This window comes from Rhinolophus sinicus, linkage group LG01 (assembly GCF_036562045.2).
Source record: "Rhinolophus sinicus isolate RSC01 linkage group LG01, ASM3656204v1, whole genome shotgun sequence".
Taxonomy (NCBI): Eukaryota; Metazoa; Chordata; class Mammalia; order Chiroptera; family Rhinolophidae; genus Rhinolophus; species Rhinolophus sinicus.
In genome coordinates, this window is record NC_133751.1 from 10,564,988 (window position 1) to 10,590,932 (window position 25,945).

Below are 25,945 nucleotides of genomic sequence, written 5' to 3' on the forward strand. Positions count from 1 at the left end.
TTATTGAAGGAGTGCTTTCAGTGGAAATATGGAACTGCCCCCACTCCCAACCCCGGGGGATACGTTCCGAAACCCCGAATGGATGCCTGAAACTGCGAATAGTACTGAACTCTACACATGCTGTGTTTTTTCCTATGTGTATGCACATATACTTTCACTTAAAGGAAGCACTTTACGGCTTCTCTTTGGCACATCTGAATTGCCAGCATCACTCCTCTTGTGCTTTGGGGCCATTAGTCAGTAAAACAAGGGTGACCTGAACACAAGTACTGTGATCTGGCCACAGTTGATCTGCTAACCCGAGGCGGCTACTAAGTGACTAATGGGTGGGGATCGTCTACAATGTGGAGACGCTGTAGGGATGGGATGAAGCAGGAAGGCACAAGATTTCATCAACTGCTCAAAACACACAATTTTGAGCTTATGAATTGTTTATTTCTGGAATTTTCCATTTAATATTTTTGGACCACGGCTGACTGTGGGTAAATGAAAGCCTAGAAAACGAAACCATGGATAAGGAAAGACTTGTGCTTGTAAGACAATTGCTATGGTCTGAATGTTTGTGTCCCTCACCAAATGCATGCGTTGAATCTTAACCCCCAAAGTGATGGGGTTAGGCCGTTGGAGGTGATCTGATCATGAGGGTGGGACCTGTGAACGGGATTAGCGCCCTTATCCAGGAGACCCCACGGAGGTCTCTCGCCCCTTTCACCATGTGAGGACACAGCAGGAAGGTGCCAGCTCTGTGCCAGGAAGAAGGCTCTTACCCGACCACACTGGCATCCTGAGCATGAATGTCCAGCCGTCAGAACTGTGAGAAATACATTTCTACTGATTATGGGTCACGCAGCCTACGGCTCTCTTGTTATAACAACCTGCGTGGACTAAGATACTAACGGTGAGGGGTCAACGGTGTAGAAGAGTCAGGTGTGGGCCGTTCACAGCAGCTGTTGTAGGTGCCGGGCCTGGTACAGGGACTGAGGGGGCACAGCGTCAGGCACAGTCCCTTGTGGGACTGCTCATGGCTTCCCAGCACTTGCTTGGTCCCTGGGTGTGTGCTGCTTTTCCCTGAAGCTCCAGCAGCCCTGACAAGCTGGGTGAATCCAGAAGGGCTGAATTTTGCAGCAGGTGGTCACATCTTGAAAGTCAGTGTTTGCAGCAAGTAACTGACATAGTGACACATGCAAACCTCCCACCAAGGGCTGGCCTCTTTTCACAGGACTTCCAGGACCCCACAGTTTGGAAACAGCAGGGTGCCTGCTGCCCAGAGATACACACACAGCCAAGAGGCAGCAGACATGTGTGCCCTGTGCTCCCTGGATGGACTTGCACCCGGGAGCTTTCTCCAACCACGGCACTGCAATGGCAGCCCCCATCCAAATCTGGTTTGGTCCTTTTCCTCCTGGGCTTGGTGCCCATCCAAACACATTCTCAGCAGGACCCCTCAGGCTGTCCATGAGAAGAACGTGGCATTCTTCTTTGGGGCTCAGAAAATGCAAATAAACAACTCACTGCATTTGCACAGGCCAAAGACGGATCCTTGCCTTGGCAGGCCTGTCCTGCAGCTGCCTCCTCAGGGGTCCTGGGAGGGATGTGCATGTGGGGGTGGTGGTGTTGGGGGGTCAGGGGGAGACTCAGATGAAGGAAAACCTATTGTGGAATTCAACAAAAACTTTGTGACTGAGGTCAGTGTGGGCCCTGCTCTTTCTCCGGCTGGTAAAGTGAAAACCTTCAGGGGCCACGTTCTCTTCAATCCCATCCCAAGAAGACAGTCATATTGGTATTATGGAGCCAGAAAAAATGTGTTTCTTGAGAACTGGGACTAGAGACAACGGGGAGAGGCTGCTCGGAGAGCTGGGACAATATACCAACGTGCTCCTTACTGGGCTCAGGGAAATGAAAGGGCAAGGATTCTGTTTGACTAGAACGAAATCCTCAGGAAGAAGTGCGGCAATGGAGCTATATGTTCACTTCATTCTTTGCTGGGACCTAGAAGAGACTCATCTCTAATGACAGATTTAAAGCACGTCATCACAACCCCATCAACTTCTCCCAATCCCCTACATTATGTCTGAAGGACTCAGGTACCTGGAAGTCCTGAGGACTTTCAGCCTCTGCCCAAACCTGTCCGGGTGACACCTCTCTTGGTCAGTCCCTACCTATCACTTTCTCGGGCCAGGATAATGAAGCTCATTTTGAATTTCCAGAAGCAGGAGGGAAAAGAGGCGTTATCACTCTGACTCCCCTTCACTCCCCTTCTCTCTGTTGAATGGAAATCAGGGGATTTCTCATCAATCCTGTGTGTGGTTACCATTTCATGTGACGTTTTGCTGCTGTTAAAATATCACCCACGAATGTTTACAGCAGCACCACCACAATAGCCAAAAGTGGAAACAGCCCAGAAGCCCACCAGGAGATGAATGAATGCACTGAATGTGGTAGGTCCATGCAGTGGATTCTTATTCCTCCATAGAAAAGAATGAAGTACTGATACATGCTACGAACCTTGAAGACATTACGCTAAGTGAAAGAAACCAGTCACTAAAACTACATATTGTGTGATTTCATTTATACGAACTATTCAGAACAGGTCAATCCGTACAGAAAGCAGATTATTAGTTGCCAGGAGTTGGAGGAATGGGGAGTGACTGCTTTATAGGTATGGGTGGGGGGTAATTTTCAGGTGCTGAAAATGTTTTGGAAGTAGATAGAGGTGGTGGTTGCAAGCCATTGTGAATGTACTAAATGCGACTGAATTGTGCACTTTAAAATGGCCAATTTTACTTTATGTGAATTTCATCTTTGCTATAGACTAAATGTTTGTATCCTCCCAAAACTCATGTGTTAATTCCTAACCCCCAAGGTGATGTTTCTAGGAGGTGGAGCCTTTGGGAGGTGAATAGATCGCAAAGGTGGAGCCCTCATGACGGATTAGTGCCTTTATCAAAGAGACCCCACAGACCTTGCTGCCCCTTCTGCCAAGTGAGGACATAGAGAGAACGTGGCTGTCTATGAACAAGGACACCAGCCCTCACCAGACTCTGAATTTACTAGCACATTGATCTTGGACTTTCCAGCCTCCAGAACTGTGAGAAATAAGTTTCTGTTGTTTATATGCCACCAGGACTATGGTACTTTTGTTATAGCAGCTCGAATGAACTAAGACAAACTGAACTAAAACAATCAAAATAGCAGACTCCTCCCTAATCTGGGCAGCGGGTCTGGTTGATGAAAGACAGGCCTCTCTCTCCACAACCACCCTTCTCTGCATTCCTTGAATGGACCTTTCACCCTCTGGACCTGGAGAACTGAAAAAGAAACACCTTCTCCCGTATGTGTCATTCATTGCTCAGGCTCCTGAGGAAAAGCTAGTATTTCCTGATCGCCTCACAGTAAGTCAGCTCCAGCACTTTCTGTTGTGTGACTTGGGCCCCAATACTTACCCTGTCAGCCTTCACTTCCTCATCTGCATACACCGATTTGCAGGGCTGATGTGATGATAAAGTAAGATAAGGCAGGGAGAGCGCCTTTGGAGTGGGCATGTGAGAAAGCTATAAAGCACTGTTTTTATACTCTAAGCCCACTGGGAGAAGAAAGAGAAAAAAATTTCTTTCTGCTCCATAGCTATAAGCCTCCTGTCTACCAGGGGGAGCCTTCTAAAGGAACCAACCCATCATCATGTTCCCTTAACTCCTTTTTCTTTTGGTCCTTCACCTGCCCTGCCCCCCATACGGTAGGGCCCATTTTTCTGCAGCCACTTAAAGGGTAACTACACTTGATCCTGGCCCACAGGGCTGCTGGGTCATCTGGTTGATCAGCATTTACTACTAGAAGCTCTGTGGTTTTAAACTTTACACCAGGAGGTGGCAACATTTTTCTGTAAAGGGCAAGAGCAAATATTTTAGGCTTTGTGGACCGTACTTTATTTAAAAACTCAGGTAAACGCCTGTTGCCTTTTTGTGTACAGCAGTGAACTAAGAAAATTTTTGACGTTTTTAAGTAATTGATAAAAAGCAAAGAAGAAGAATATGTGACATGTGAAAATGAAATTAAATTCAAGTTTCAGTGTCTATAAATAAAATTTTATTGGAACATAGTTCATTCATTATATATTAGCCATGGCTGCTTCTGAACTACAATGGCAGAGTTGAGGAGCCGTGGCATGAACCATAATGCCTAAAATATTTATCTTGCCCTTTAAGAAAAATTTTGCTGAACCTGCTCTAATCAAATAATGTTAGTGATTAAAATCCACCACCAGTGAACACATAGTGGATAAACTCATGCTTGCTGTGCCATATATATATATATATATATATATATATATATATATATATATATATATATATGTGTGTGTTTTTCTTTAATGGATCTATAGGGATTTTCTGTTTACTCATGTATGAAATGGGGATGTTGTGAGGATTAAATACGTGAAAAGCAGTGAGACTAGAACAGTGCCTGGCATTATAAGCGCTCAATAAATGTGAATTGTAATTATGTTAATTTACAGACATGAATTTAAATAAATATAGAAAACAAACCCTTCTTCCCTCCTAATTTATTTTGACATGTGCTGTAAACGGTTTGAAATGTCCCTTTAATAGCTTTCTGGCTTCACCAGTATCAGATGACGTGAAAAATTCTCCTTCATAGAAGGTACGAGTGAAACAGAACCAGAGGGGCACTTGGGATCCTTTCCTTTTCTCTTCAGAAAATGTAATCACATCAAGATGCATCTGCTTTTCAGTAGAACTGGCCCACGTTTCGTGGGAGTGAAGTGTCCAAACCACTGTTCATCCATATTTCCTGGATGATTTGCTCCCTGCGCTCAATCCGTTCTGCCAGCTCTGCAGCCTCTATGGAACTGTAGATGGGATATGAAGTCCTGCAGAACCCCGACAGCTCCCCCGGAAAATCAGAGCTAGAAGAGTCCTCCTCCCCCTCTTCATTCTCGCTGTCCTGCTCGGCCTTGTCACTTCCTGGCACCAGGTGCTCTCTTGCCAGCTGCAGCTCCCGGAAGTCTTTGGTGCAGGACCCTCTGACGACCAAGGCGCACAACGTGAGTGCCAGACCGATGCAGACACTGGACACGAACAGCAGGGCAGCTCTCTCAGGGTGGGCTGTGGGGGCAAAGAACATGTCAGGAGCTGGGAGGAGCTGTCAGTCTTCACCAATCCAAAGTCCCATAGAAACGAATGACTCCCCAGGCATGAGGCAAATGCAGAATGCCGGTCCTAGGCAGCATCTTTGAGACCACCCTCCCTTAACTGACCATATACCCCCATTTTTTAAAAAGAAAGGCTTTGAACATACATAGTCTATGTATGTATGTATGTGAGAGGACGCATAGCACAGGGACTCAGAAGGCGGTCGGTCCCCTTTACTTCAAACTCAGATCTGCCACTCATTAGCTGTGTGAATTTCACAGCAAGTTACATAACCTCTCTGGGCCTCAGTTTCCTCATCTGTAAAATGGGGCTAATAGCACCTTCCTGTTATAAGTTGTTATAATAAAATGAGTTAATTTCTGTAATGCTCTCAGAACATTCACTGACACATAGTAAATATTCAATAAACTGTTAGAAATTAGTAGTAGCAAATGATGAAAAATTAACTTATAAAGTTTATCTATGAATATAAGTACTAATATAGTAGATATTAGCCAAGCTTAATTTCTTTTAGATTAAAATGTGAATATAAATAAATATAGTTTTTCCTATATCCAAATGATTATACAATAATAGTAATAGACATAGAAATAAAGCTAATTTTTACTATGTACCCTGGTCTAAATCCTTATATATGTTTAATCCTTATGTTAAGTCCATGTAGAAAGGACTATTACTCTCCCTGTTTGTCAGTGTACCCCCTGAGGTTAGCGCTCCCACTTTGGGAAATAATGACCCAGCCAAGTCCCTCAGATGAAGAGTTGGCAGACTTTTCCTGGGAAAAGGCCAGAGAGTGAACTTGCTAGTCTTTGTGGGCCACATAGACTGTGCTGCACCTACTCAACTCTGAGGTTATGGCACAAAAGCAACCACAGACCACACAGGTGCTGCCATGTTCTAACAAAACTTGGCCCGTGGGCCAGAGTTGGCTGCCTCCTGACATATAGGCTCAAGCTGAGGCTCGGAACGGAAGCCACTGCCCGAGGTCAGTTGGCCTCTTTAGCTGGAGCCAGGACTGGAACCCACATCTTGAGCTGTGCCCAGCTTGTGCATGTGCATTTGGAACCACCGGTGTTTGCTCAGTTCAGCTCAGCTGAATGGACCCCCCTCTGGGCACAATGCCTCCCATTTTAATACACGCGAAGGAGGAAAACTGTGGTCTTCGCTGCCTCTGTCCTTCCCCAGAGGTCCAGGCTGGAGTTTCATAAAGTTGAGTGGTGCTAACTAAGTTTCATGTTAGTCAAAGGAGCCAGTCACTGTGACCTGACTGGAAAGATCTAAGTGAGACACGTTTTCTTCTTGAAACGTGAAACCTCCCCATTCTGATGCCTTCATTTGCCTCTCGAGTCACTGTGGAGTCACGGGACTCAGATGTGTTGTGCTTTGCTGCCATTACTCCGAGGAGCACAATGTCACCGCTCTCTTTAAGACAAAGAAGTCTTCATTCAAATTTGATTTTGGCTGCGGAGGGGCAGCAAGTCGTGCCTGTAGTCCTGTAGTGCGGTTAATAACAATGTGTTTCCTAAAGGTTAAGGTGTTTTGAAGATTTGGTCAATCACAGACACATATCCTTTGTGAGGGAAGGGAGGGCTGTTTTCAGAGTGGTGGTAGACTGTGGATTGGGAGACTCGGCAATTGGGACAAAGTCATTAAACAATAATACACAAAACAATGCTGAGACCGGAGGCATGGGAGCTAGGGCCTCCACACAAACCTGGGTCTAACCTGGGGGTTCTTCCTCCCCTCAGCCTCTCCCCGTCAAGGTGACTTCCACCTGCATTCCATGGTCATGACTCCCTGCTTGCCTGTTTATAGAGTTTATAGCAGCTCTATGTCTTCCTAAAACCTTGATGAAAAGGGTGTATGTTACAACGTTACAGACAGCATTTTGGGACTTGGTGTTTGTGATGGTTGTTTTACTTGACATTACGTTTCTGTATACTCTCCCGTTGTCTTGACTAGACCGTTGTTTATTCAGTCAGTCTCCTGCTGGTGGATTGTTGTCAGGTTTCTTCTATGGACATTGTGGCCGTGAATATTCTTGTAAATGCCCCTGGTGTACACGTGCCTGTATTTCTCGTGCGCATTGACCCAGGAGGGTGATTGGATGAGTTTTAACGGGTGTGAGTTTTAGGAAATGCTGCCCAAGTGGTTTCCAAAGTGGCTGCAGTGTGTCAGGCCTCCTGCGACTCCTCTTCCCCAGCACCCGGCATGGACAAACTTAAAAATTATTTTCTAGTCGTATGGGTATAAAATGGTATCTTACTATGGTCTTGATTTGCGCGTCTCTGATCCCAAACTGTTTCATCCTTTCTTGCCCCATAGGATGCACGCTCCATGAGGGCAGGGGCCGAGCTGTCTCGCTCTTCGCCAAATCCCCAGTGCCCAGTGCCCACCACAGGTTACACAATTCCTGCTCAGTGCATGAAACGAGGTGGCCATGGAGCCAGAGCACTAGACGTGGTGTCCTTTGGCTGGGACTCCATAATGTGAGTTGCCTTTCTTCCTTGCTCTCTCTTCTCCTTGGAGGTGAGGGCCTGGATCCTATTGCTAGGAGAGCTCACCCATCAGACCCTAGGTGCCTGTTGGTTCAGAGATGCCTCCTGCCAAGTCATCACTCTCTAGGCCATGGCCCCGCCACGTCCACTGAGATCCAGTGATGAAAGGTGGAAAACAAGGGCAATACTTGGCAAGCCCATTGGAATGAGGCTTTCTAGTCATCTAGTGACTAGTTTGAGGTCACAGAATCGCCAGATGTTAGATGGCGCCCTGGAGGTCCGCTGGCCCAACTCCGCCTATTGTCCAAAGCCATGACTTGGCTGGGACCTGGAGCTCAGGCCAGGGCACTCTCCACAGCTCCAATCTCTACACTACGGGCACATTTTCTAGGAGCAATTGGACCACGTTAGGCTTTTGCGACCCCTTTTCCTATTCTACGTTCTGGAAAAATAAAGGCATTAGCCTTCTTGTAGTTAAACAGAATCTTCCCCCTGTGTTATTCTTGGCATGGTTTTCCTTTTAGCCTCGGTTCATCACAGGCTCAAGTGAATGACGTTAATCTCATCAGCTGTAGTGAGCCCGCAGGAATCTCACAATGGTGGCCCATGGCCTTGAAGGCCCCTTGACCCTGGGATCCCTGGTCTGGAGCCAACACAAGCTCCAGCTCAAACTTATTTGTGTCCAAATCAGACATGGAGAGGCCAAAGCGAGGGTTCCACCGCCTGGGGCCCTGCTACCGAGGTGAAAGCACTGAGTACGTTGGTCCCTGGTCTGACAGCACTTAGTGATGTGATAATAACTTTCTGTCATGGAACCAAAGATTAGGGACCGTGGGAACACACCAGAGTCCACACCTCGGTGACAAGGTACCACTGATTTCCAACCGTCCTCCCTGACAGGGGATCATGTAACTCTGACTTTGGAATGTTATTATTCTTCTGTTTCAATGTGGGGTTGTCTGATATCCCGGAGTTCCTTTCATATAATACAATGATGCCCCCCCACCTCAGGAGACGCTCTGCTTTCTTACGCATGGCCCCAGTTACCCCAGCCACCCCTAAAGTTCACAGCAAGCACTGCCAGAGGGCTGAAGACACACAGAGTCCAAGCTGCAGGGATGGTAACAGGACTATTAAGGCCACAAAAGGCAGGCTTGCAGACATGTGTGAGGTAAACACATAAAGCAGGTGTCAATAAAACACTAATTAGGTGGAAAGGAAGATGTCAAGTTTCAAGCAAGATCATCTAAGTGAGTCTGCTTAGCACAATCTGCTAAGGGACAGTGGCCGAGCCAGCTTATAAACTGCCTCCCAATAAGCACACACACACACACACACACACACACACACACACACACACACTCTTCCATTTTTCTAATTTCAAATCTTTTCTATGAGCTCCTTCAGACCCATGATCTAAATTCTAGAACAGATTCAAGGAGTAGGTCTATGCTTGAGATGAGGGTAAATTCAAACACTCCTAAGATGTCTCACAGATCATTAAATGTCCACGAGAAAAACCATCCTTCAGGGACCCCTGGACATTCTCATGTCTATTCCACCAACCTCTGTGTTTCAACATCGCAGGACAAGCCCCTGATTTTGGTTTCTAGTCTACTTGTCCCCCATGTGTCTTTGGCTGCACCAGTAGTCAAAGCTCCTTGCAGCCTGACCTGGGGAAATGTCCTCTTGGATTCTGTCAGTCTACTGTCTATTTGGCTGGTTTTGCCAGAACCCTTCCCGCTCACTCGGCTCCCAGCTTCTCCTGCAGGCAGGCCTCCTCCCCTTGGTGGGTGCCAAGCGACTCCCGTTTGGCCCTCAGGTCCTGTCCTCCCAATGGCCTGAGGATGCATTGGAGAGTTGGCTGGGGCACCACTTTCCAGGTGACACTCGCATTGTTTGATGCTGGCTGTTAAAACGGCTCAGCCTGACATCCTGTACTTCACTGCAGGGTGCTGGCATGTCTGGTGAGGAGAAGGCTGTGGGCTGGGGACCACATCTAGAGTGACCAGCCAGAGAGTGACACGCTCAGGAAATCCACAGGCAGTGCACAGGCCCCTGTTCCACCAACACTTGGTTTGAGCTTCTGTGATTTGACAAATGAGCCTCTTGTGGCAACTTCATTTCCCTAACACCAGAAATAGTGCATTTAGCACCTCCTTCTTTTTCTTTTGTGACTATATCCCTTATGCTATACCCTACATCCCCATGACTACCTTGTAACAGCCAATTTGTACTTCTTAATCCCTGCCGCTTTTTTCACCCATCCCCCAACACCCCTCCATCTGGCAACCACCAAAATGTTCTCTGTATCTATGAGTTTGTTTGTTTTGTTTGTTATTTTGTTCTTTAGATTCCACATATAAGCGAAAATCTCATTGCATCTGTCTTTCACTGTCTGACATACTCCATCAGCACAATACCCTCCAGGTCCATCCAAGGTGCCACAGATGGCAAGAACCCATTCCCTTCCATGACTGAGCAATATTCCACTGTATATATGCACCACCTCCTCTTTATCCATTCCTCCATCAACAGACACCCAGGCTGCCTCCACATCTTGGCCATTGTAAACAATGCTGCAATGAACACATAGATGCACAGGTCCCCTCAAAGCAGTGTTTTTGGTTTCTTCAGATAAATACCCAGAAGTGGGATTACTGGGTCCTTCATTGTCTCTTGTTATAGCCTTTGTTTTAAAGTCTAGTTTGTCTGGTGTAAGTATTGCTACCCCAGGTTTTTGTTGTTTGTTTTTTTCATTACCATTTTCATGAAATAAGTTTTTCCATCTCTTTACTTTCCATCTGTGTGTATCTTTCCATCTGAAGTGATTCTCTTATAGGCAGCATATATACGGGTTTTGTTTTCTTATCCACTCAGGCCTCCTATGTCTTGATTGGAGCATTTAATCCATTTACATTGAAAGTAATTGTTGATACATATGTAGCTATTGCCATTTTATTATTCATAATTTTTATCTTTTTTCCCCCGCATCTTAAAAAAGTCCTTGTAACATTCCTTGTACTACTGGGTTGGTAGTGAACTTTTTAAGCTTTTTCTTGTCTGGGACGCTCCTTATCTGTCCTTCAATTTTAAATGCTGGGTAGAGTATCCTTGGTTGTAGGTCCTTTGTTTTCATCATGTTGAATATTTCCTGCCAATTCCTTCTGGCCTGCAAACTTTCTGTTGAGAAATAAGCTGATAATCGTATGAGAGCTCCCTTATAAGTTACTAGTTGCCTTTCTCTTGCTGTTTTTAGGATTTTCTCTTTGTCTTTAACCTTTGCCATTTTAATTATAATGTGTCTTGGTGTTGGCCTGTTTGGGTTCATCCTGTTTGGGACTCTCTGTGTTTCCTGGACTTGTATTTCTATTTCCTTCACCAGGTTAGGAAAGTTTTCAGTCATTATTTCTTCAAATAGATTCTCAATCCTTTGCTTTCTCTCTTCTCCTTCTGGTACCCCTATGATGTAAATGTTGTGATGCTTGATATTGTCCCAGAGGCCCCTTAAACTGTCCTCATTTCTTTTGGATTCCTTTTTCTTTTTGCTGTTCTGATTGGGTGTTGTCTGCTACCTTGACTTCCAAATCACTGATTCAATCCTCTGCTTCATCGAGTCTGCTGGTGATTCCTTCTAGTGTGTTCTTCATTTCAGTTATTGTATTCTTCACTTCTGACTGGTTCTCTTTTATGGTTTCTATGTCTTTCTTTGTGCTTGCTATCTCATATTGGAGTTCTCACTAAGTTCCTTGAGCATCCTTATAACCAGTGTTTTGAACTCTGTCTCTGGTAGGTTGCTTGCCTCTATTTGGTTTAGTTCTGTTTCTGGAGTTTCTCCTATTCCTTCATTTGGATGTATTTCTTTATTTCCCCATTTTGGCTGCCTCTCTGTGTTTGTTTCTAAGTGTTAGGTAGATCTGCTATGTCTTCCAGTCTTGGCCAGGTGGCCTTATGTAGTAGGTGCCCTGTGGGGCCCTGGCACGGTCTCTCTGGTCACCTTCTCCAGGTGTTTAGGAGTGTCCCTTCTGTGGATTGTGTGTGCCCTCCTGCTATAGTTGACACTTGATTGCTATTGTCAGTGTGTGGGATTGACCCTTAGGCTGACTGGCTGTGGTTTTAGGCCCCATCCACAGCTTACAGGCTGCTGTGCAGGGGTTTATCCCACCGAGTGGGATTCACCCCAGTATGCTCTGGTGCCTGTAGAGACCACTCTTTGGGTGTGCCATTGTGGGGGCTAATTAGGTGGTGCTCTGCTGTGGTCTGAAGCTAACCTTCAAGTATGTTGGTTCTGGGGACTTTTGGGAGGGGCTCTGGTGCAGGCCCATGTCACTCACTGCCTGTATTCAGCTGGGGACTACCTGGTAGGAGCTACAAAGTGATCTGCATTTTTTTTGTTGCCTGTGCTAAACCTGGAGGCACATGGGAGAGGCCATACTGTAAACCGAGGATGGCTGTCCAGGCCTGGGGTAGCTCCCCAAAAAGCCAGGACACCCTGAGTCCTGCTGCCACCTGCCAGCTCCCTTAGAATTCAGCTGCTGATAAAGCCTTGTGTGGTATGAAGTTGGATGAGGCAGGGTCTCAGGGAGCCACCACAGAGGGAAGAGTTGTGTTCACCAAGTTAATGTAGATTCTGATTTGGTGCCAGTGCTGAGCCTGGAGCTACTCAGCAAAAATCTCAGAGCACACCAGGCCAGTTGTCACCCACCTGGGACCTGTTAACTCTGATAGGTTTCCAAGAAAGGGCAATGCAGGTGGAACTGCCTACTCTCAGAGAAAGTGCCTCAAATGTTGGGGGAGTTGGGTGGGGTGGGGTCCCAGTGAGTCAGTAGGGTGGAGCTTCAGAGCTCACCAGATTCTGATTTGGCTGTAAGTGTAGGGGGAGGGCTCAACACATTAGAGATGGCGACCTCTTACTGGCTGCACAGGTGGAAGACTCCTCACACTAACAATGGGACTTTCCTCCAGCCCTGGCCTCCAAGCCACACACCTCAGTCTGTTCCTCATATGCCTCTGATGACCTCGTGTCACCGTCCCTCTGCTGGAGCCCAAGGTGAGTGCCTGCGAGTGAGTGAATCTGTGCCTGGGCTATTTAAGAGGATGTTTGCATTTTCCACAGCCTTCCGGGAAAGGCAGGTGGTCAGAATAACCATTGTTTTTCACAGCCAGATATTGTGGGTGCTCTTCTTCCCGGCACCTATACTCCTGGTTAGGGAGCCTGGTGGGGGCTGGGATGCCTTGTTCCTCTGTGGGGAAACACCATGGCTGAGCTATCCCTCCTGAGTCTCATCCTCCACACACAGGTGTGGGTCCCGTTTCGCGTCTCTGCCCCTCCTACCAGTCTCAACGTGGCTTCTTTATATTTTTGGTTATAGGACTTCTGTTTGGCTAGACTTCAGATGGTTCTCCAGGTTGATTGTTGTGTAATTTAACTGTAATATTTATGTGTTCATGGAAAAATGCAGGCACAATGTTTATTCTACCATCTTGATCTGAAGTGTCTTTCTTTTTGATGTGAAATTTCGTCTTGGTTGTGGCTTACTGAGATGAATGTGCCTGAGGTCATGAGGTTTCTGTCCCGCAAAATTCTGAAGGTCATACTCCTTGTTTGGAGAAGCCAGAGCACACAGGTCTTGTATCTGCTGAGTCTGAGTCCTGGCCCTACGGATATCCATGCTGTGGTCAGGCAAACGGCTCGACTCCTCTGACCCTCAGCTTCCTTATGTGCAGAATGAAGGATCAAAGTCCCCTTTCTCAGGGTTCTTGCTATGGACTAAATTGTGTCCCCCCAAAATTTATTGTTGAAGCCTTAACCCCCAGTGTGGCTGTATTTGGAGACAGAATGTGTAACAAGGTAATTAAGGTTAAATGAGGTGGGACCCAGATCTAATAGGGTTAGTATCCTTCTAAGAAGAGACACCAGAGCACTCTCTCCCTCTCTCCCTCTCTCCCTCTCCCCCTCTCTCCCTCTCTCCCTCTCTCCCTCTCTCCCTCTGCTTGTCTCTCTGCCTCTGCTTGTCTCTCTCCCTCTTTCTGCCATGTGAGGACACAGCAAGAAGGCAGTTGTCTACAAGCTGGGAAGAAGCTCTCACCAGATACCAAATCTGCCGGCACCTTGATCATGGACTTCTAGGCTCCAGAACAATGAGAAAACAAATTTCAGTTGTTTAAGCCCCCAGTCTGGGGACCTATACTGGCATCCCGTGCTGACTGAGGCAGTTGTTGAGAGGAACTGACAAGGCCCATAATGGCTGTCGCAAAGTGAATGGTATTACCATGACCCGCGTTAATCATTATTCTCTGTTTGGAGGGTTTTCATGATGACTTTCCTACAAGGGGTTATGCAGGGACTTTGAAAGCATGGGGATATTTTTGACAATAAAAATCCTTACATCTCTTAACTTTGACAATTATTGGTAACAGCAAGAAATGGAAATGGGAGGGTGGTTAGAAAAGAGAAGTGTCTCAGAGGAAACCAACAAACACATAGGAGAAATACTGACTGGGAAAGAGGATGGAATGGTAAAGGATCCCAAGACTGTCCTACCTCCTTCATTGAGATGGCTCCTTAAGCCTTTATTTTCCTTTGAGGAAGGCTCACCCCAAACAGCCCAGCTCCCACAGGCCTTGAACAGTAATACTGTAATTCATTATATTAACGTGTATTTTATAAAAGCCCTCAGAGGGTTTGGCTTCCCTGAGCAGTCAGGCGGGCATTGCTGAAACTTGCAAAGTTGACATTTCAAAATATGGTCTCTGCTAAAGTGGGCAGAGAGGGTGGTGAGGAGAGATGGCAAGTACCACTCCCTCCCGGGTGAGCAGCTCTGGGTCTCCTGAAGGAGGGCTGAGTCTGATTGATCCTGGAAGGGAAGATTACCAAGGGAGCGCTTGGCATCCAGGAGAAGTCACACTGGTGACTCAGAAAGGCACTCTGTCTTCACAGGGTATGACCGGTTTTGTTTACTAAGTGATCTTTTGGCTCAATTTTCTTCCAGCCGAGGGTGGAATTCACTAATCCTATGCCCTTCCCAAATTTTAGAGCTGAGAAATGCATGCCTCAGGTTCCTACTTTTCAAAGCATGAAATACCCATGGAGGCCGACTCCTAAATAGTGTGACTTTCTCTGTTTGCTAGCTCCGTATGTGGTTCTCTCGTTGGTGGCCTGGTGGGAACTGTACCTGAATTCAGGCCTCTGTGTTTCCGGATCTCAGAAGACTACAAGTTGCCATGTCAAACTGATAGTCACTGTTCTTTATCTATCTGAGGGTTGTGATTAGACTGAGCATTTGTTAGCAAGACTTTAGTATATCCATTAGCATGCTGAGACGCTTCAATTCATCGACCTACCTCTAATGTAAGCAAACGCTGCCAGAGAGTTGCTAACAATAACTCCGTCTTTCCTCAGAACCCTTGATCCGCTTGGGTCAAAGTTTATACCTGTTTCATGAAAAATGCAAGACCAATTAATCACAGTTGTTCACAGTATACCGCCATAAAAAAAAATCATAGAAATCAAACTAATGAGCCCCTGACTAAATTATGGAAGACTAACCCAGAAAGAGCATTTAGTAAGTAGTGCTTGAAAATATGAAATGATAAAAGGGATTTAACAATTCTAAAACGTGTTGGTTCCAACTTCAGGTGCCACTCAGCCACTTCACTGCAGAAGGGCACCAATTTATCTTCCCATCCTCAAAGCACGACATTCATCATGTCTGATAAGGTCTTACTTAACCACAGGCCTGCTCTCTGCTCTGTTGACCATAGATAAGACCCACCTCTAATTGAGGAGGGGGGTTGTAACGGGTTACCTTTTTAGAAATGACAACAAAATGCAGGGCTGGTCTGGTTCTTGATACCTGGTTAAACTGCTGTGATAGAATTTGGGGGCTCCTGGATGGGGCAGCCTTGGGGTTCTGGGGGTCCCTGGGGATGTCAGACAGCGCAGAAACCTCCACGGAAGAATGGCACAGAGTTCTCGGGCCTGTGCTCCAGGGTGACCAGGAAAATCATGAGATGTGGGCAGGAGCCCTGCTAGAAGGAGCAGCGCGGATACAGAGCCTGACAGAAAGCTGAGCGACAGAACCAGAACACACAACACTGACGATAGTGACCTCTAAGCTTTGAGATGGGGGTGATTTCCATTTCTTGGTGCTTTCCTATGTTTTCCGCATCGGGCATACTTTACTTTTATACTTAGGGGGAAAAGACCTCATCTGTGTAATAACAGTAACACAAAAGAAAACTCTCAGCACCCAAAGATGCTCATTTGAGATGCTCAACAGGGTCGCAGTAGTTTTTATCAGGAGCCCCACCCGTCTGAATTCCATTCTAGATTTGATAAGAAAACCAACATGTTCACCACCACCCCCCATGACCAGTGACAACCTAAGGAAGAAGGTGGCATGAGAACCGGGCCCACAGGTCCAGGCTGGGTCTGGCCCACCCAGATTCCTCGTGGATCGTCTTTCCAACAAGCTCATCCTAGAATCCAGGAACCCCACATTTATTTCTGAGCAGATCTCTTTCTCATTGATTTTTCTCTTAAGAAATAAGAGGGGAATGGAAAGAGGACTTCTTTTTATAACGATAAGTTAAGAAGCAAAACAAAATGTTGGCCACCATTTGCAGCTATTAGCCACAGCACCTCCTGACACCTCCTTCCATTCGAACGAAAGTGCCCTCGACTACAGTCACACGGGGCTGTTTACTTAAAGAGAGATGCTGGTAGAAAGCCAAAAAATTACCATATTCATCATCTTTCTGCTTCAGAGAAGGCTTCAGATTAGCAATAGCTGGATCAATCGCTGTGAGTATGTTCTTGGGAACTAAAACCCAAAAAGAAATACTGTAAAGACTTTGTACACTTAATATGTATTTTAAGTGCAATGTAGATGAGATTAAAAAGTCAATCTGCAAAATCAGTACGTTAATCATACACTTTGTCAGATACACTCACACATACACCAGCGGCAGCTGCACGATCATCAAATACACCAGAAAGGTAATTTGGGGCCTATTTTGCAGTATTAAAAAAAATAACAAAAGAGTATAAATAAAATATGGTATAGCTACGAAGTACTAGTACATGCTACAACCTGAGTGAACCTCAAAAACAGTATGCCCAGGGACGGAAGCAGACACAAGAGACCGTCTATCTATTGTATGATTCCATTAATAATACGAAACATCCAGAAAAGGTAAATTCATAGAGACACGAAATAAATAGTGGTTACCTAAGACTGGGGAATGGAGTGGAGACTGGCTGCAAATGTGCACGAGGGAGCTTTTGGGGGTCATGGAAATGGTTTAAAACTGGGGTGTGGTGGCAGGTGCACAGCTCTGTGAATTTACTAGAAATCAAATTGTTTTTACTTTAAATGGGTGAGTTTTAAGGTATGCAAATTATACACCAACAACGTTGTTAACTCTGAACATAAACTTCCCTGAGATGAAGTGAAACAAAAATGACTGTAAACGACTCAGAATCCATCACTGACCTGTCCCAGTACCAACTCTGCTTCTTACCACAGCTCTTTAAGTCCTTGCTTCCATAATAAGCCCGAAGAGAGTTTTAAGACCCTCTAGAATGATCCTCTGAGTATTGTAAGAGGATGACAGGGAGATGAGGAGAGGAGGGCCGTGTAACAGACTCCTTTGGAAGGTGGTTAAGATTCTGCCGAACTGACCCTAAGAATAAACCATCCGGATCTCAGGACTCCCTCAGGCAAAGCGGACAAGATGACAGCACCAGCTGAACAGAAGGGCAAAGCAGGAATTCTGAAGGGCGGGAGCACTGCGGCCAGCTGGGAGAAGGGAGAGGAAACCAAATATTTTTGCTGCAGAAGATTGCTTATTTTTGTTGGTTCTTGAGCTCAGCTGGTATCTGGGAAAAGTGGCAACAGGAAACAGAAGTGAAGCCAATACAAATGGTGCAAGATGAACTGCACTGATTTAAATAAAAAGAGCTAGTAAGACATCTTCAGCAGCAAGAAAACCTCATTTCCTTTCTCAGAGTGCTTACCTAAGTCCTTCTGGGGATGTCCCAGGATCAACAGCCAGAGAACTTTCCTAAATTGTGAAATGTTTTCGTGTCCATCAGTGGTGAGGATCACTTTCCAGAGGAACACGGTGACAATGGCAGAGGTGGCGGAAGCTCTCCAGAACCCTGAGGAACGGCCCTTGGCTAACCACGGTGCTTGCTGCTGATTCCGGGGCCACCACGGGGCCCCAGGTCACTGAACTGTGTTGCCACAAAATGCTTTCTGATGAAACCACCTCTTGATCATTGCTGGGCCCCAAGAAGGACGCCCCTGATTTCTTGGCAGGAGTAAGTCCTCTCTGCCAGGAGTGGCACTTCTTTCTCACGTCGGTCTCTTGGCTTGTTCTCAAGATATGGACAAAAGACTGCTTGGCTCTCTGCAAATGCCAGAGGCTTTACATTTCGAGGAAGGGGAATTGCTCGGAGAGAAAGGGCATTTTAGGATGAGCTTTGCACCATAACTGGACACTCAAGAGATTAAATTGCCTGCGTGGGATATAGGCTCAGTCAGGAATCTTGCCCATTTACCACGTGAAGATGGGTCTAATAAGTGGATCTTTTAGGACCTTTGAAAAGACAACAGGTATCAACATACTTGTCAAATTCTTACATCTCCTTGTTTTAAGAATGAAGCTGGGGCCTGGGGTGTGATTTATTACCACTCCTCAAACCCACTCCTCTCCACTTTAGATACATTTGTGAAAACACTAGCAAAGCCCTCTTCATGGAGCTCCTAACATGTGCCGGACCCTGGGCTTGGTGTTTAAACAGTGCATCTTGTGTCATCTTCATAGGTACCCTGTGAAGGTGTGCATCATTCCCATTCCAGCAGATGGGGAAACTGAGGCTCAGGGTGTGCCGTTCACCTCTGAGGCAAAACTGCATCTCCTGGTCTCTCTCACACATGCCCTTGATCTTTCCATGATGCCGTAATGTCCGTGGGACGTTCAGCCTTTGGGAACTGGATAAAGGATTATTTTAAAGGATTGTAAAGACAGCAAAGTGATTCCCACTCAGCCAGTTCCTCTCGAGTCTGTTTAGGTGAAACCAGAGATGATGATTATAATGGACTTGAATGGTCTCTAAATTTGGGCAGGGCCCCCATCCTTGAATTTTTTATTATGATTTTTTAAATTCCTGAATAAAATTCCTGTGTCAAGCCTGAGTCAGCACAGACTTTAAGAAAGAAGCATCCACAGGCTGACCTTAGGGCCCAGATGACTTCTTCACAGCAGAGACAAAAATGATCTCTGTGTAACTGTTCCTCCCTCTCCACAGGGGCCCAGTCTGAATGAGCACCTGCGAATCCTGGCACCCCCATCCCTCCTATCCCCAAATCGTGGCACTATCTGTCTGCCTCACTCATCTCCTGGGAGGAGCTGTGCCGGCCCCAGGCCTCTGCCTTGATGGCCCTCCTGGACTATGGTTGTGGGTATGGAGAGGTGCCCTCCCTGCAGCGGTGACGGGGACAGCTGGCCGATTTCAGCAGGTCTCCTTGTCCTATTAGGAGGAAAGCCTAAAATCCAGCATGTCCAAGAAGTGTGGCCAAATGGTACGCCTGGGAGGGAAAGTGGAGAGGGCCTCTTTTAGCTACGCATTAAAGCAAAGTACTCAAGAGATGCATCTCCCAGCCCAATCAGGGACCAGGTGCTGGGACCTCTGAGCAGTTTGACATCAGCCAGCAGTGCCTACAGTTCGAAAAGCAAAAGGCCACACAGCCTGAATCATTCCCCTGAGGGTACACAAAGATGCAGACATTCTCCTCCCAGCCTAATAGCTGAGAGCTTTGATTAGAGAGCCACGATTAAATGCAGCTCTATAAAATAGGAGGAGTGCTCTTTTTAAAATGAAATTGATTACATCGCCTGAGAAAATCCTTCCTCAGCTCCCCATTGCCCTAGGTCCAAGCCAAGCTGTAACTGCCGTCCCCCAAGGCCCCTCCAGGTGTTTGCAGGTGTTTGTCCTTCTGCCTGTCCCTCCCCCATCCAGGCCTTCACTTAAATAAACAGCCCAGTCCATTAAATAGCTTTCTGTTAGAAATTTGGAATTTAGATCGCCAGTCTTCACACTGTTAGAACTGTAACATAAAAATCACTCAGGGCTGTGGGGGTGGCTGTATGCCGTCTAGCCCAGGCTCACAGGAAGGCTGTCTGCAGAGAGAGTGAGCGAGAAAGAGAGAGAATAAGGAAGCAGAGGTGCCGTGAGAAGCAGAGAAGACACACAAGGGATGACGGCCACCCCCTTGGCGTTTCTGGCGAGGCCTTGCTTTGGAGTCCTGGCTTCCGGAGCTGCTCTTCGAGCCACGGGCTACCTCCCACCCAACCGCGGCTCGAATTGGTTCCCTCACTCACATCCAAAGAGTCCTAAGACACGTTGACTTAGAAATTAATTTTTGACATCCTCTGGAATTTTCATATCGACGTCCACATCGGTGGGGAGAAGGTTTTGAAAATGTAAAACATTTCACGCCCACTTTGTGATCTCTAAGATATGCAGATATTGCAAATCATTTTTTGAATGATTCAGCTTTCACACTGAAGATCTAGCTGGCAGGAAGAAAATACTTTTACAATGTCAACTACTTAGAAGGTGATTAGAAGTGACTTAGCAGGTGCCTGTTTGCAGGGTGGAGGGGAGGACACAGAACTTGCCTCACAGTGCGAATCACCCTGTCCCTCGGGAATAACTCCTGGAGGACCACTCTGATGGACAAGGGAGAACTGTCCCAGAGAGAAGGAAAGGACACACTCAGCGCCCCCCTTTCCTCCATGGGCCACATCTGAAACCACAATGCAAACCACCAGCACCCCAGCCTCTGGTCTTCAAGGGGACTCACTCAGATGCCTCCCTCTGCACTTCTCCAACCTCACCCGCGGACCTCCTACCTGCCCTTCACCTTGCAGCCCCTCCTGTCTGCACCTCCCTCTTTCTCCCCGTTGATTCCACCGTCCACCACTGTGATCACTCCCTTGGGACCACCCAACTCGCCTCCTCCTTTCTCGTTGCCCAGGGAGCCTGGAGGACCCCTCCTCTCCATGCCTGGTCTGGAGCAGCTGGGCCCTGCTGGAAGGAAACACACCATCGGGCAGACTCGTGCCCCCAAGAACTTTGACCACTAAGCTCCCGCCTCCACGGCACTCACTTCATACCTTCTCTCATCTCTTTACACTCCACTCCCCTCCCCCCAGTCCTCACAGCTGAGACCTCATCTCATACTTATTTGGAGAAGCCAGAGGCCATGTGAAGAGCTGCAAGTCCTCCCTTGATCCATTCCCAGAGGACTTGTCCCCCTGTGATGACAAGGGAACATCCTTCTCTCCTATCAAAGGTCAATCCCATCCCTCTCACCTTCTCTGGACCCCATCCTTTCCGGTAGGTCAGGTCTCTTCAGCATCTCTAATGTGTTTCTGCTTTCCAAACACTTCTCAAACCCAGCCAGTTTTCACCATGTCTACTAACACCACGTTCCTCTAAGTCCTCATTGCCCATTGCGGCTAACTGGTCTCCCACTTCATCCCACTGCAACCTGTTCTCCACCCTCCAGCCAGAGGGGTCTTTTAAGCGTCCAACTGTTACGATGGAATGACTTCCCTACTGAAAACTCTCCACTGACACCCCTTCCCGAGACCCCGCAGGATCCGGCCCTGGACATTTCCAGTGCCAACTCATGCCATCCTCCTCCTCACCAAGTCCTCTCTCCCACGCAGCACCTCTGCATGGCTGCCCCCGCCCTCTCTGCCCACTGGCTCTCAGCTCACACCCACCCACCCCATCGGCGCACAGCTGTGAGTTCACCCCAGGGTAAGGTTCTCTTTGGAAAATTTCTCAAGCCATCATCCCCTCCCCAATGCTACATGAGGCCCCTGCACCCTGATCCTCTCTCACAGTAACCTGCCCTTTTCCAAAATAGCATTTATCACAATGGGGAATCATAGGTTTACCTAGTTACTTAGTCTGTCTCTCTTCCCCAACTCATAAGTCCATGAAACAAGGACCATGCCTTTAAAAAAAAACACAACAACTGTTGAATCCTTAGTGCCCAGCACAACCCCTGCCACACAGAACATGCCTGCAATGTGCTGAATGAGTGAATGAGAGAGGAGAAGCTTGAACTGGAACTCATGACCCTCAGGCCCTGAAATCCACCTTCTCTTCACTCAGAGAAGTCGCAGCTCAGAAATGGCTCTCACTGCATCCTTGCAGACACAACAGGAAATTCACCTTATCTACAGGCTGAAGTCCTGCTCCTCCTTCAACACTCAGCGGGAGAGGCCTGGACATCAACCACGCGGAATTCAGGTTGGTCCACGTGGCTTCTTGGGGAACCTCAGCCAGCAGGGCTGCCTGCTACCCGTGGATGCCTGGGCACTGGGGCCGGAACGAAGCCTGAGAGGGCGGATAAAATCGGGCTTCCTGGAATGTATGTTAGGGCGCTATTATTGTGGGACTACATTCATGTAGTCACTTTATTGTACCTATCACAGCTTTGATATCACAGAGGATAACATGTTTAGCTCAGGGTATAAATGGCTAGGGATGCAACAGGATGTTATTAGGCCATAAAAAGGAATGAAGTGCTGACACATGCTACACATGCGGGGTCAAGAAGCCAACTGCAAAGAACCACCCACTGTACAAGTCCATTAATATAAAATGTCCAGAAGAGGCAAATCCTAAAGACAGAAGTAGGTTGGTGGTTGCCTGGGGAGGGGGTGGGGGGTGAATTGGGAGCTGATTGCTAAGGGGTGCAGGGTTTCTTTTGAGGGTAATAAGAATAGTCTTAAATTAATTGTGGTGACAATTGCACAATTCTATGACTATACTAAAACCACCTGTTTGTATGCTTAATGGGTGAACTCTATGATCTCTGAATTATATCTCAATAAAGCTATTACCCCCCCCAAAAAAAAAAAAAAAAAAGTCTAGGGAAATCTGGCGTGAAAAAGGGTTTCCATGAGTACAGCTATTGGGTGCTTCAGTTATAGTGTTCTTTGCTCTCCCTTTGCTTTTAGGCTAATTTCAAAAAACAAACAGTTCATGTGTCAGGATTATAAACTAGAAATCCACCTTCCCTCAGAGAATAATTAACTGTTGATTCCCTTTTAGGTAGTTTTGGAAAATTGGAACCTAACGAACCAGGCATTTCAGCTTCTTATTTGAAGACACTAGGAAAACAAAGTAATGCTGTCATGTAATATTTCATTGTTTTAGGGTAAGCATTTGATCTGTTGACTGTAGATGAAATGGCTGTTGGCAGCACAGAGAGTTAGTCATTTAGGGCCTAAAAGCAGGACTGGCAGGAAAGTGGGAGCCAAACAATACTTCTGTGAACTTGCATGACATACCCATAAATTTTAGAGCCTCCTAAGAACCCAGATTAAAATCACTATTCTCAGTGACATCAATCTTACCCCATTCCTTTGTTCTTTCTGCATTCTTCCCATGGGCTGCCAATCTGATTGCTAAAAGGGCTTTTAAAACAAATTTTGACCAGAGAAAATTCTATTGCTTATCTGATGCAAATGTCATAAACAACAATAAAGGCTAGAGAAGGGGCTCTTGACTATGTGGTCGGGCACCAGTTTCAGGAGTAGAGTCGTTTGGCTTATTGCAGGCAACTCCTTTTGTTCACGTGGTCAGCGCCTCCCGAGGAGGCAGTGTCTTTGAACAGCTTGTTGAGGGTTTATTCTTACCGCATGCATAGGTGACGGTGAGGTATTTTTTCACTCCTGGTGGACAGGGGCTTCCAAAATGGTGATTGTTGACAAGAATTTTGCATCTCTGCTTCCCGTAGCACCTCCTGGACAATACATGCAAAGCTGAGTAGGACAAGCAGTCTGAAAGGCAGGAAAAAGCATCGAAAATTTTATGTTGCGTCCCATATATGGCCACCACATAGCTTGTTATTTTCTGTAAATAATATACTGGGCTGGATTTCAAATGTCATGGAGACAGGTTCTCTGATAATTTTCTATCTCATGAAAGCACCCAACATGGGCTAAGTAACACATAAGGGAGCTGGCTTCATGGGCAAGAGCTGGAAAGGCCTTGAGCTGGATTAAATGCTCTGCTGTCTCCATTTTGAAATTCTTAAGTATTTTGAACAAGGGGCCCTATATTTCCATTTTGTACCAGGCCCTACAAATTATGTAACTGGCCCTGCATACAGAGCAGGCAAAATATGTAGAACATTGAATGAAGATTCCAATTTCTTTTATGACCCGTACCACTTTTCGAAATACTGTATTTATTTGTTTATGTTGCGAATCCATTTCCCGTGCATGAACATAAGTGCCACGAGGACAGGGACGATTTCTATCTTGTTTATCATTAATTCCCACCGCTTGGCCCACTGTAGAAATCCAATAATAACTGATGAATGAATGAATGAGTGAATGAATGAAATTAATACACCTGGGGACATGTGTATTTTCGGCACCCTGGCACAATGTCTTCACAATTAGTAAATACTAATTGAACTTACACGAAGGATGAGGCACTGTGCTAAGTACTGCCAGAAACCAAGTCAGTTATTGGGGGGATCACTTCGTAAATTATGTAAATGTCTAACTACTATGCGGCACACCTGAAATTAATATAAAATAATGTCGAATGTCAAATGTAACTGAAAAGTTAAAAAAAGAAAAAAAGAAAAACACATCAGAAGAAGCCTACCTTGCGTTCACAGGACATGTCATGGAGCTGGAGGGACAAAACCCGCTCGTGTGATCTGATGTCTAATAGTGTGAAACAGGGAGTGAGTGTCAGCAGTGAATGGTCCAGATAAGAGGTGCTGGGGTCAGAGGCAGAGGAGATTGCTGTGGACTAACCGGAGTGGTCAAAACAGGCTTTATGGAGGAGAGGGGCCTGGTCATGGGAGAAAGAGCATGGATTGGGTAAAGGCAGGTAAGAGAGAAGGTAGAAACATGAAGGCAAGTGGGTCAGAAGCACGTAAGAGGAATCCAGGGGCCTGACCATGAGCTGGCATAGCTGGTGTGGGCAGGAAAGCCATAGAGAATGAGTTGGAAAAGTAAATGGGAGCTACACTGAGATGGCCTTTGAATGCTTAGCTAAAGACATTGGACTTCATTCTGCAAGCAAGAGAGAACCTGAAAAAAACGGCCGGATGCAATTGTCCTCTGGGGCCAGTGTCCAGGAAACCCGGGGAGAAAAAAGGAACTGAAGGCAGGGAGATCAGTTTGGGAGCAATTTCAGTAACATAGGTTGGGAGGAGCTACGGGCTTGAAGAACAGAGGAGAGAATTTTAGAGACCTTGCTAAATTCCGTTCACTTAGGAAAACAGCTAGCATTGTGACAGCCTCTGTTCTCAGCACTTGCATGTTAACTGATTTAGTGTTCCCAACAATCCTATGAGATAGGGTATTTAGTATATATATGATATATATGATACATATATATGGGGTACATTATATGTTATTATATAAGTTGTTTATGTAATATAGAATAGGTTATTTAATATATAATATGTTGTTTATATTACCTATATGTGTGTGTGTGTAAGAAAAAAAGATTAGAAGGAGAATTGCCAAGACGGTAGCAGGGGTTATTGTTGGCTGATGGAGAAGAGGTGTTTTATTTTTCTTTTCCCTATCGATTTTGTTAGTTTACATTGCTTTGAATTGAAGGAGCATAAAATGAACTTTCTTGAAAAGTGAAATAAAATGCATGTCTAGACAGAAGACCGTTTTGGAATATGAGAAACTCTGAGGCAATTTTTTCCAGAAATGTGACTTTTTTTGTAAATGTAATATTAAACTATTGTTTTATATAACTCAATTTGCCCCAAGAGCCATGAAAAGTTTATCTAGGAGTAAAGATATATCCTTTGAACTTTCTTCCAGTTTATTTTTATATTGCTTTGTTGATGTGCAGTGTTGATGGCAGCTATTTTTGCTGTCTTTAGGAGCCTTGTTGTTATTTGGGGTTCTTAGCTGAGCACATTTATCAATTGAAAAAAATCCTTAAATCTCAAGAAATCTGATTGTGAGATGTATGATTTCTAGGTAAGCTAGCTGCATTGGGAAGAAGTAACAGTCTGAATTATAAAATTATTTTCAGAAGTCTGATGTCTTAAAATGTATCTATTATTGTTCTTTCTGTTACAAAATAAATACATACTTGTAGCTAAAAACTTGCAAAGCACAGATAAGCCAAAACTAGGAAAATTAAAAATTCCCAGTAAATACCACCATCAAGTAAAAAAATGTCAACTTTTAAAA

General features: G+C 45.9%; 1 protein-coding gene across 8 annotated transcripts in view; it reads right to left on the reverse strand.

The window, feature by feature from the left end:
* The window catches only part of EVA1C (eva-1 homolog C), an 87,420-nt gene that overhangs the window by 13,712 nt on the left and 47,763 nt on the right, over positions 1–25,945 (reverse strand). For 4 of the 8 annotated variants that reach the window (XM_074326096.1, XM_019730180.2, XM_019730179.2 and 1 more), the window contains 4 exons: positions 23,399–23,542; positions 16,411–16,491; positions 15,011–15,100; positions 4,544–5,120 (listed from right to left, as the gene is read on the reverse strand). In XM_074326096.1, the coding sequence (XP_074182197.1) occupies positions 4,744–5,120; positions 15,011–15,100; positions 16,411–16,491; positions 23,399–23,542 (692 nt within the window). In that variant the 3' untranslated portion in view covers positions 4,544–4,743. Of the gene's footprint in view, positions 1–4,543; positions 5,121–15,010; positions 15,101–16,410; positions 16,492–23,398; positions 23,543–25,945 lie in introns of those variants that run through there. The other 4 variants (XM_074326064.1, XM_074326071.1, XM_074326086.1 and 1 more) reach the window with 1 other exon arrangement.